The 11962-nt window shown below is 39.3% G+C and overlaps 1 protein-coding gene across 3 annotated transcripts in view; it reads left to right on the top strand.

Annotated features, from left to right (window-relative positions):
* Nucleotides 1-2163: 2163 nt before the first annotated feature.
* Nucleotides 2164-11962, top strand: part of NR2C2 (nuclear receptor subfamily 2 group C member 2) — a 69987-nt gene continuing 60188 nt past the window's right edge. For all 3 annotated transcript variants that reach the window (XR_003004710.1, XR_003004711.1, XM_024756435.1), the window contains exon 1: nt 2164-2249. Coding sequence is in view for 1 of the 3 variants with exons in the window: in XM_024756435.1 (XP_024612203.1) it covers nt 2190-2249 (60 nt within the window). In the remaining 2 variants the exon portion in view is untranslated. The remainder of the gene's footprint in view (nt 2250-11962) is intronic.

Consider the following 11962-nt stretch of genomic DNA (forward strand, 5'->3'; position numbering starts at 1 on the left):
TACCCTTTCCAAAGCTTTACCCTTCCTTCTCACTGTGTGTCTCAGCCTATGGCTGCGGTAGCCAGTAAAACAGGCTCTCAGGTGAATCTTACTCCTTGATATCCTGACATCCAGACACCCATAGTCTTTGTTAAATGTTTTCCCTCCCTTCTTAACATCACCAGAGGATGTTGTTTTACTTACTTCTTACATTGTGATACCTTAAAACTTGGAGGATCAAGCACCTCTTCTGGGAAACCCAATAGAAAGATATGCCTTTCTAATACTTTGTTATTTCTGTACTCTAATACTCACTAATATTTCCCTAACAATATTTTTGTAATACTCAAGTTCATGTATTTCTTGCATAAAACTGCAGTTAACAGCAATAGAAATGCTAATAACACCTAAAAGTGATAAAATTAATAGTCACAGCTGCATATTTGGGTTTTATTTCTTAATATAATCTATTTGCTATCTTCATCCATTTGATTCTTTAGAGAGCTCTTATTTACTGTTTTGAGAAAAAAAGATTAGAACTCTGGACTTTTCACATGCAATAGTTGTGTTTTTAACAACAGTTGATTGACTTTTCTGGTACATGTGAAGTGATGCTTTTTTCCTCTATGCCTTATTAGTTGGAATCAAACTGTGAGTAGGGGAAAAGACCAGTGTTTCTCTGTGCTTTTTGTTCTAGAAACAAAGAAAAGTAAACAAAAGTTAAAAGTCTTGAATACTTATTAAAAGAATAAATAGCCAGAAACACTGCCTCCCCAGTCTTGGTCCTAATCCTGTTCTTAGAAGATGATTCACTGGCACTGGTGACCTGGTATCGTTATAGCAGTTGATGCAGTATGTACTCTTAGAGTATATTGATCCTTGCAGGCAGGGCCGATTTCTTTTATATTTGTCACTCGGGGTTTCATGCTCCCATTTCTCTGTCATTACCATTTTGCCAATAAAATAATCTGAAGGGGAATTACGATAATAGAAGTGGCTGTCTAATACTGGATAGAATAACGTAGAAAGTTACCAGAGAGTGAAAAAGTTTATAGACATCAGTGCTTATAAATATACTTTAGGTGAGAACTATAGGAAAGTGTTTTGTAAAGTTGCATTGCAGAATAGTCCAGTTTGTGATTGAGGAGGGGCCAAGCAAATGAACTGTGTGTGCATTTTATGTGTTACACACTTGGAAGGACTATACAGATTTTTTGTATACATGCTGAAAATAAATTATACAAGAGCTTTAAACTCCTATTAACCATAGGATCTGTGCAGTCAATAATGAAGTCTTTGCTTTGTCCAGGAATTAGGTCCAAAGTGGAATCCCTTTATCCTGAATTCTTTGTGGTAGAGTTAATTGGAAAAGGTTTAGGGACTATTCAGGGGATCTTTATGTCATGACCTGAAGAGACCAGGGGGTCTGTTTCATCAACACTGCTTGCGCTCAAGTGATTCTGACCCAGGAGACTAGCATGCTTTTTGGACTTTAGATGAACTTCCTCAATTTAAGGCAAATGATGGCATAATTTTTCTAATAATATAAAGCTGAATTATCTGGGTTTCTAATTTAATGAGGACTTAAAAATATAAATTGATAAATTTATGAGTACCGTGTTCTTAGCCCACTTTAGTAATGCAGTCTCCTTACTTCTTTTCTGACTTTGTTGGTGATAGTGTTTGCCTTTAAACCCATGAGTGAGGTGTGTTAGCACCTGGGCAGGGTTTTGCTCCTTGCTTGGTCACTAGTAACAGAAGTACAGTTGCTGATAGCAATCTAATGCTCTGTATTGAAGTTGATCTTACACCTTTCTCAGATAGCCACCTTCTTATTCAGCACACTGTGACAAGGAGCTATCCAAAAAGGTGCGATTCCCACCTGCCTGAGAGGTGAACTGAGCTGTTACAACCCAAGAGAACTGATAAAGTTCCAGATTCACCTTGTCTGTATTTACCAGGGCAAGTCTTGTTTCCCAATTGAAATGTTACTACTGATTAATATTAGTACCTGTAATTGAAGAAGCTGGTACAGCCTATCCAGATATGCTTAGTCTGCTAGCTCGTTGTCTGTGGAGGGCAAAATCTGCACCAGATGGTACCAAAAAAGGATTTTGATTACTGATGTTTTTCAAGTAGGCTGGTTTCTCTCCACCTGATAGAAGTTGCTACATCTTTCCAAACAGGTTCTCTAATGGTCTTGCTTCACCATGGCTACAAATATGGAGGGGCTGGTTCAGCACAGAGTGGGGACCCAGCAGGTGGCTGAGGTGAGTGACAGGGGCTAGCAAAATAGCTGGCACCCTTGCTTTTAAAAGGAAAAGTACATCAGTGTGTGCTGTTCTTTCAAAACAGTCCCAATGAAGTCAGCATGTGAGCCAGATCCAAAGCAGGATGCTGCCATTGAAGAAAAATGAAAATGACAGGAACATTTGCTCCTAAAGTGTCTTTGCGTGAATAGGGTGGCCTAGCTGCATACGATGAGGTGACTTTAAACATTTTACTTTGAACAAAAACTAAGAGTCTAATGATGCTTGTCAAGCTTGTGAGTATAGTTTTAAGTCAAAGGCTCTTAGTTTCTTGCACAGTTGATACTCTGTTAATACTGTGTATGGTGGAAAGCAGATTCTGTGCATTCTGCAGTCATTTTTGACCTTCTTCCATGTACTGGGGATTTTGTTACGTGCTAAGAAATATGGAGGTGAATGAGCCATTGGTCCTTCCTTTAGTGTTCTCTGGGCCTGGTTAAGGAGCAATTATAAAATGGTAAGACGTGAAACTCCATGTGAAGAAGGTAATCCTGGAGGTGGGTCTTGCATTGCAAGTAATCATTTGTTAGGCAGACCTAAGGAAGCAGGGTTGGAAACTGGCAGATGCTGAGGAGGGCATCCTAAGCCAGAAACCTATGCAAAGACAGGACAGAGACATGAAGTAGCTTGGAATGTTCAGGCAACTCGAGGTGTAAAGGAGGGAAGTAGGGCCAGATCTTTTCAGTCTGTACCAGGCCCTCTGCAAGGGCTTCAGTCCTCAACAACCTTTTGAGGTTTGGTGTGATCGCTAATTCCCATTTAATAGGTGAGGAAACCAAGGCTCAAGGACAAGTAACTGGCCAAGGGCACACTGACCCAGTTCTGTTTCACTTCTTCCAGAGCTCCTCCAATAAACCATGCATCATGCTGCAAACAGGAGCCATTAGAAGGATTCAGATTTGTGTTTTTGAACCAATAATCATATTTCTAAGGTGAAGACACAGATTTATCAAAGGATAGACATTTAAAGAAAGGATTTTTTAAAATAAAAAATAAGTACACGAATGCCAGTTTATACCAGTAAAATTGGTGAGCAGACTTTTCAGATTTTAGATCAACCATTGACTTTAAGGCAACAGTATAATAATCATCCCTTTCACCCGGCAAATAAGGGTTAGTGTTAACTGAAGATGAAAGCAGATAGATTTTACAAATTTTTAAATATTATATTTTTGGAAGAGCTAAAGAGCTGTGAAAGTATTGGGGTTAAAATGCTTGTGTTTATAGTTTGTCTTAGGAACAATTACCTTGAAAATCACTGTTGGCTTTTCAAATATTTAGGGTTATTTTGCATTTAATACAGTTTCCAGTTGAGACTGACTTGGAGTCTAGTATGTGGATCACTGCCTTAAGAAGTCATCACTAATTCTTTAGGAGAAGAGGTTAGTATAGTAAGTAACCTATAGTACTGACCTATAGTAATTTATAGGATAATACAAGTTTTGTGTATGTATTCAGAAATTTTCCTAGGTAAAATTTTCTGTCAGATGCCTTACTTCCATCAAGAAATGGAATTTCATGTATTAATTTAGTGCAACTATTGTTTCCCATGGCGAAAAGCACATTTTGAGGAGACATCCAAAATAGTAGGAGGCATTATTAATTTGGAGAACAAAAGCAATCTTCCTATTTAAAATATTCCCTAGATTTCCATGCTGTTATTTTGAAATTTCAAGCTTGATGACTTTAAACTACATGTGGTAGCTGTATATAATATTAAATCAGCGAAATGAGTAAGAGAGCCTACAGTTCATCATGTTGGTGCTAAACAATAATTGAGTGGGAATGAAGTTTTTAAATTAGGGGTTATTAGCAGTCATTTGGGGACAGTTGTTTATTCAGTCAGCAGACAGTGAAGAAACATACCTCTTCCCTGCCTGTTTGCCAGAAGCACACGCAGGTGAGTAGTAGGACTGGGGATCTGCTCACCAGAGCTCAGTGTTGCAGGGATCAGGCATGAGACAGGCTACATCAGAGGACAGGCTCTCCATAGTGGAAAGGGGGCTCTCTAGGGATCAGACAGATTGGGGTTTAAATCCAGGTCCTGCCATTTGCTATCTGGGTGACTGCCTTGTTCCTCAGTTTTCTCATCTAGAAAATGGGAGTAGTAGTAGAACCTATTATCTCATGGGATTGTTGTGAGAAGTCATTGAAATAAAAACATATAAGGAGGGCTTCCCTGGTGGCGCAGTGGTTGAGAGTCCGCCTGCCGATGCAGGGGACACGGGTTCGTGCCCTGGTCCAGGAAGATCCCACATGCCGCGGAGCGGCTGGGCCCGTGAGCCATGGCCGCTGAGCCAGCGCGTCCGGAGCCTGTGGTCTGCAACGGGAGAGGCCACAGCAGTGAGAGGCCTGCGTACCGCAAAAACAGAAAACAAAAAACAAAAAAAAAACGTATAAGGAGCTTTAGCAGGTCCCACGCTTTTGCTCCATAAATGAGATAGAGCAACATTGTCAGTAGTGTAAATGATTTTCTCTCAAGTCCCCAGGACAACCTTTTCCCCTATGGACCAGATAAGTCACATTACCAAAATAAACTACAAAAGTTGGATCATACAAACGAACAATTTGATGTCCTATAATGTGCTCTGATTTATTCAGTTATTCACAGAGACAGTTTAATATAGTGGTCAAGAGTATACACTCTGGAGCCAGATTGCCTGGTTTAAATCCTGATCCTGTCACTTGCAAACTGTGTGACCTCTCTGTTTTTTGGAATTGTTTATGAAGAGCTAATATTAATTCTTCTTTAAATGTCTGGTAAAATTCAGCAGTGAAGCCATGTGGGCTTGGGCTTTTCTTTGCAGGTAGTTTTTTAGTTCCAAATTTAGTCTCATCGCTTGTTATAGGTCTGTTCATGTTGTCTTTTTCTTCTTGAGTCAGTTTCAGTGTCTTTTTGAGAATTTGTTTGTTTCATCTAAGTCATCTAATTTATTGTCACAACAGTTGTTCACGGTATTCTTTTATCCTTTTTATTTCTATTAAGGTCAGTACCAATTTCTCCTCATTCATTTCTGATTCTATTTAGTAATTTGAATCTTTTTCTTGGTCAGTCTAGCTAAAGATTTGTCAGTTTGTTGACCTTTTCAAAGAACCGCCTTTTGATTTCATTGATTTTTCTCTATTGTTTTTGTATTCTCTGTTTCATTAGTTTCCACTCTCGTCAAAACCACAAGGAGATAACCATTTTACATCCACTAGAATGGCGGGCTGTGGGGTGGGGGGAAGGTCAGATAACAAGTGTTGGTGAGGATGTGGAGAAATTGGAAACTTCCTATATTACTGGTAATAATGTAAAATGGTGTAGCCACTTTGGAAAACAGTCTGGCAGTTCTTCAGAAAGTTATATATGAAGTTACCACATGACCCAGCAATTCCATTCCAAGCTATATTCCCAAAAGAAATGAAAACACGTCCACACAAAAACTTGTGCACCAATGTTTATAGTAGTAGTATTCAAAATAGCCAAAAGGTAGAAATAAGTCAAATGTCCATCAACTGACAAATGAATAACAAAATGTGGTATATCCAGACAGTAGAATAGTAATCAGCTATAAAAAGGAATGAATTACTGATGCATGCTACAGCATGGATGAACCTTGACAGCATTATACTAAGTGAAAGAAACTAGTCACAAAAGACAACATATTATATTATTCCATTCATATGAAATGTCCAGAACAGGGAACTCTATAGAGATAGAAAATAGGTTATAGTGGTTGCCTAGGGCTGGATTTTGGAAGTGATACCTAAAGAGTACAGGGTTTCTTTTTGAGGGGATGAGATTTTTCTAAAATTTACTGTGGTGATGGTTGCACATATGTTTGTATATACTAAAAACCATTGAATTATACACTTCAAATGGGTAGAATGTATGGTAGGTGAATTAGAGCTCAATAAAAGTGTTTTTTAAAAACAATACATAACAGCAACCAGTTGCCACTACCAAAATTAGGAGGTATTTTCCAAAATAAAAGAACAAAAAGAAATGGAGAAAAAAAAACTAGAGGGATTTGTGACTTCTACTTTTTAATTAGAATTATATACTTTCTAAAACAGTAAAGCATAATTACATATGCAGTATATACAGTTTGATTCCAGTTTTGTAAGGTATTTATTTCTCAGATGTATCTGTAGCTACATAATACAGTGTGCCAGGTGTTATGCTCAGCTCATCACCTCATTTAATACTTCAGTTAACACTATAAGGAAAGTATTATTATTTTCCCCACTTTAAGTGGGGGAAACTGAGAGGTAGAGAGATTACTTTGCCATATCTGAGTGACTTAAGAGCCTAGACTTTTACACTACACAGTAAGTTCATTTTTTATTTTACTAAAAACATTTTTTCTTCCAATTTTTTTTTTAATCAGTGTTAGACATTGCCCTTTTTTGGTAGAGAGGTGTTTTTTTAGTTTTAATTGCGGTAAAATATAAATTTTACCATTATAACCATTTTTAAGTATATAGTTCTATGGCATTAACTACATTATTCTGTAACCATCACCACTGCCCATCATCAGAACTTTTCATCTCCCCAAACTGAAACTCTCTACCCTTTAAACACTAACATCCATTCCCTCCTCGCCTCTACCCCTGCAGTATTTTACTCTTTTTGAGGCTATTGTAAATGGAATTGTTTACTTAATTTTTTTTGAGCATCATTGTTAACGGTGTAGAAATGCAACTGATTTTTGTGTTGATTCTGTATCCTGCAACTTCGCTGAATTTGTTTATTCTAGTGTGTGTGTGTGTGTGTGTGTGTGTGTGTGTGTGTGTGTGTGACATCTTTAGATTTTCCTATGTGGAAGATCATGTCATCTGTGAATAAAGATAATTTTCTTCTTTCCCAATTTGGATGCCTTGTACTTATTTTTCTTGCCTAATCATTCTGGTTGGAACTTCTAGTATATTGAGTAGAAGAGGTGAAAGCAGTCATTCTTGGCTTCCTGATCTTAAAGGAAAATTTTTCAGTCTTTCATCACAAAATGTGATGTTAGCCATGGGTTTTTCACAAATGACCTTTATTATGTTGAGATACTTTCCTTCTATTCCTAGTTTGTTGGATGTTTTTATCATGAAAGGATGTTGAATTTTGTCAGGAATAAACCCCACTTGGTCATGTGTATAATCTTTTTTTTTTTTTTTTTGCGGTACGCAGGCCTCTCACTGTTGTGGCCTCTCCCGCTGCGGAGCACAGGCTCCGGACGCGCAGGCTCAGCGGCCATGGCTCACGGACCCAGCCGTTCCGCGGCATGTGGGATCTTCCCGGACCTGGGCACGAACCCGTGTCCCCTGCATCAGCAGGCGGACTCTCAACCACTGCGCCACCAGGGAAGCCCAGTATAATCTTTTTAATATGCTGCTGATAACAGTTTGCTCGTATTTTGTTGAGGAATGTTGCATTGGTATTCGTAAGGGATATTGATCTGCAGTATTCTTTTCTTGCAGTGTCTTTGCCTGACTGGTATCAGGGCAATGCTAGCTTCATAGAATGAGTTTGGGAGTGTTCCTTCTTCCTCAGTCTTTCGGAAGAGTTTGAGATGGATGGTGTTAATTCTACTTTAAGTGTTCGGTATAATTCACTAGGGCTGCTCCAGGACTTTTTGAGGGGTGGGGAGGCTTCATTACTGATTCAATCTTCTTACTAGTTATAGGTCTACTCAGATTTTCTATTTCTTCATGATTCAGTCTTGGTAGGTTGTATGTTTCTAGGAGTTTGTCCATTTCATCTCAGTTATCCAGTTTGTTGGTATACAGTTGTTCATAGTACTCTTTTAAAATCCTCTTTATTTCTGCAAAATCAGTAATAAGTTCATTTCTGGTATTAGACATTTTTTTACTTAGTATATAAATAAACTTTAGTTTTCATTCAGTTCCTCACACGCCCATATCTTCCCTTCATTCTCCCAATAAAAGTGTATCCTCTTTGCATAAATTAATGTTCTGTTACCTAACTATGACATTATCACATACACTTCCTAGTATCTCCAATATAGTTGTAGAACCCTCTGAATACTATTCTTCATACAAATACATCAGAGGAATTTTCAGTTTCCTCTATTTTCCTGTGAAAACATTCCTCCTAAAGTCCTCTGACCTGCTCCAGTCCCTACTGATTGCTTTTTAAGCCTGCTGCACAGCTGTCATCCTTTATTTGTCTCTTGTTTGGGATTCTTTCCTTGAATTCATGTTTTTTTTTTCCTTTTTTTAAAAAAATGTAAATAACATGGTCCAAAAACGTCCTAAGAGAGTGCATCAGAGATGAATTGTTTTTAGATCTTGCATATCTAAACGTGTCTTTATTTACACCCACATGCTTGAGTGATAGTTTGACTGGGGATAGAAATCTAAGTTGAAAATAATAATTTTACCTCAGAATTTCAAGGCATCATTTTATTGTCTTCCAGCTTTGAGAAAGGCATTTACATTCTTGATTCTCTTTAAGTATCTCTCTCCCTCTTTCTCTCTTGCCTTTTCTGTCCCCTACCTCCATCGTTAAGATCTTTTCGGGGCTTCCCTGGTGGCGCAGTGGTTGAGAACCTGCCTGCCAATGCAGGGGACACGGGTTCGAGCCCTGGTCTGGGAAGATCCCACATGCCGCGGAGCAACTAGGCCCGTGAGCCACAACTACTGAGCCTGCACGTCTGGAGCTTGTACTCCACAACAAGGGAGGCCGCGCCAGTGAGAGGCCCGCGCACCGCGATGAAGAGTGGCCCCCGCTCGCCACAACTAGAGAAAGCCCTCGCACAGAAATGAAGACCCAACACAGCCAAAATAAATAAATTAATTAATTAAAAAAGAAAAAGATCTTTTCCTCATCCCTTTTGTTCTGAAATTTCATAGTAATGTCTCTTAGTGTTGTTTTTCTTTTATACATTATACTGAGCACTCAGAGGGTCCTTTCAATCTAGAAACTCACGACCTCCTGTTCTATGAAATTGTTTTACAGTAGTTCTCTGATAATATATTCCCTCAGTATTTTTCTAGTCTCTTTCCAGAACTCCTAATTAATTGGATACTGGAGCTCTTGAACTAATCATTTCTTCATTTTTTCTCTTCTGTTTCTAGCTCTTTCTGCTGCTTCTACTTTCAGGGAGATTTCCAACTTAGATCTGTCTTCAGGTCTTACCAGTTGCTTGAGCATATTATTTAACCTTGCTGTGCCAGTGTCCCCAACTATCAAATGGGGTTAATGATTATACTTATTGTAGAGGATTATTGTGAGAATTCAGTTAGTGTGTCTAAAGCATGTCACATAGTAATAATACAGTGTGGCGAGTAGTCACTGCCCAGCTCCTGCTGCTGCTGGTGCTGCTGCTGCTGTTTCTTCAACATTGTTTTCTTCTTTGCTATCTTATTTTTCATTTTAGAAACTTTTTTCTGTTTTTCTTTTATAGCAACTTTTTTTTCTTTTATTTTCCTTTCTTAATTGAAATTTTATTGGCTGTTTTGAGCATCAGTACACAGACATTTCGGTTTGTACACAATTTGTAACATGTACCGAACATCTAAAAAACCATGTAGTTGTCTTTCTTAAAGTTATTGCAGCTTAAAATTTGGCAGCAAAGTTTTCTGTAAGAGGATATCAAGTACCAGTATCTTCAAGTGTTGATAAACTGTTACATTTTAAGTCCCATTAATTCACAATTTTTAATATCATATACATACTCCAATTTTCAGTCTTTCACAGCACATTAACAAAGTTACTAGGAAGATGGACTAGCATGATGAAAGATGTTACAGAGAGCAGGCAGTTCTAACAGGCAGGGCCAAGATCAAGGGGTGGTTTTCTTTAGGAAACAATTTTACTGGAAACAACATGAGAACAGAAGTAATTTTAAATGTTCAAGGTGTATTAAATGCACGACTAGGACTGCAAGTTGTCATTTAGTATGATTTATATAATAGGAAATGAAAAGTACCCCCATCCATGGCATGTTAAGCTGAATATCCAAGACAATCAAAGCCTCCTGCACTCAATTACCCCACTATTTTCTGGTTGTATCGAAAAATAAGCAACAGCAAATGACTCACTTCTCAAAAAAAAAAAAAAAAATTGAGTCTTGAAAAATTGGATGTGGTGGGATTTCCTCCTTCTTAGAAATGTTTCTAGATATACTTTAAAAAAACCTTGTGTTTACGAAATAGTTGATAACGTTATACCTCCACGTTGTACAAGAAGTGAGACAGGGACCACTGATAAGACAGTGTGTGATATTCATCAGATTTGGCTTCTTTCTCTCCTGCTTCATCAGAGGCTGGACTCTCCCCCTTTCAGTTCTGTTTTCTGCAAGTAAATTTTCTTTAGTTTCTTGGTTCTTGAGCCACTTTGGCCTGTTTTCCCTTTGCTCCCCTGTTCTTGTTTACCTTTTTGGCTTTGTTTCCACTTTTGCAGGAGTAGGTTTAGCTGATAACCTTGCCCATCTCTTGGGTACCTCCATCCCTGCCCCTTGGGGAGAGCTGCCCTTCCTTTGGGTGGAGCCTGGGCCGCTCCAGAACCCCGAGGAACTGGGCCCCCTGCGCTGTCCCTTCCTGCCCTCTTCCGCCCAGGCCTTGCAACCCGACGTGGAGCGGTGGGAGAACCAGACCAAACCGTGTGGCAACTTTTTGTTGTCTCATGTATGCAGTAGTTTGTCCTCTTTTTGTGAGGGTGATAATTGCAGTTTTTTGCTGTTTTTAGTTTTCTTTTGCTGCTTCCATCGGTGCTGTTTTATCCAAGTTCCTTCTTATTTCTTTTAGTTCCTTTACTTCATAAGGAAGCTTTTCTCAAGTGGCTAATGATCCTTATTGTTGGTTCACATTTTAAAATGAAGCACTTAAAACTGAAAACAAAAACAAACAAATGTTTTTTGTACAGGAGTAAGGCTTGTCAACTTTTGGGTTGATTTTACTTTGGGGTGATTAGATAGGCACCCACACATTTTGTTTGGAGGGTGCTCCAGGTGTCAATATCCGTAGGTTTCTTTTCTGGGGCCATTCAGGTTTTGGAGGCAAGAATTCTTTGGGGGTGGGTGTGATTTATGCCTTTTCTCCAGTATTTTTATTGTTGTTGATTTTAAAGTTATGGCACAAAGTGAGGGTTTGAGGTTCAATATTTAATCTACTCTTTGCAAACTGAAGAAGGGTGGCTCCCTCCTCGCTGTGAAGATTTTTTTTTTTTTTTTTTTTAAATTAATTCATTTATTTATTTATATTTTTGGCTGTGTAGGGTCTTCGTTTCTGTGCGAGGGCTTTCTCTAGTTGCAGCGCGCGGGGGCCACTCTTCATCGCCGTGCACGGGCCTCTCACTGTCGTGGTCTCTCTTGTTGCGGAGCACAGGCTCCAGACACACAGGCTCAGTAGTTGTGGCTCACGGGCCCAGTCGCTCCGTGGCATGTGGGATCTTCCCAGACCAGGGCTCGAACCCGTGTCCCCTGCATTGGCAGGCAGATTCTCAACCACTGCGCCACCAGGGAAGCCCTGTGAAGATGTTTTGATGTCTCTGGTCTGGGGCCTGGTAGCTGCACTTTCCCTGCAGGGGAATGAGGAAGTGGTGGTCATGTGATGAGTCACATGGCTGCACCACAGGTATTCAGCCAGCTTCTGGTTTTCAGCCTATTTCTAAACCCAGCTTTCTGTGGAACTGAGGGATCTTACTGAGCCCTTCCAGGGTTCTGGGTGGGGGGGGGTTT

The sequence above is a fragment of the Neophocaena asiaeorientalis genome, unplaced genomic scaffold (assembly GCF_003031525.2).
Source record: "Neophocaena asiaeorientalis asiaeorientalis breed wild unplaced genomic scaffold, Neophocaena_asiaeorientalis_V1.1 scaffold392, whole genome shotgun sequence".
NCBI lineage: Eukaryota > Metazoa > Chordata > Mammalia > Artiodactyla > Phocoenidae > Neophocaena > Neophocaena asiaeorientalis.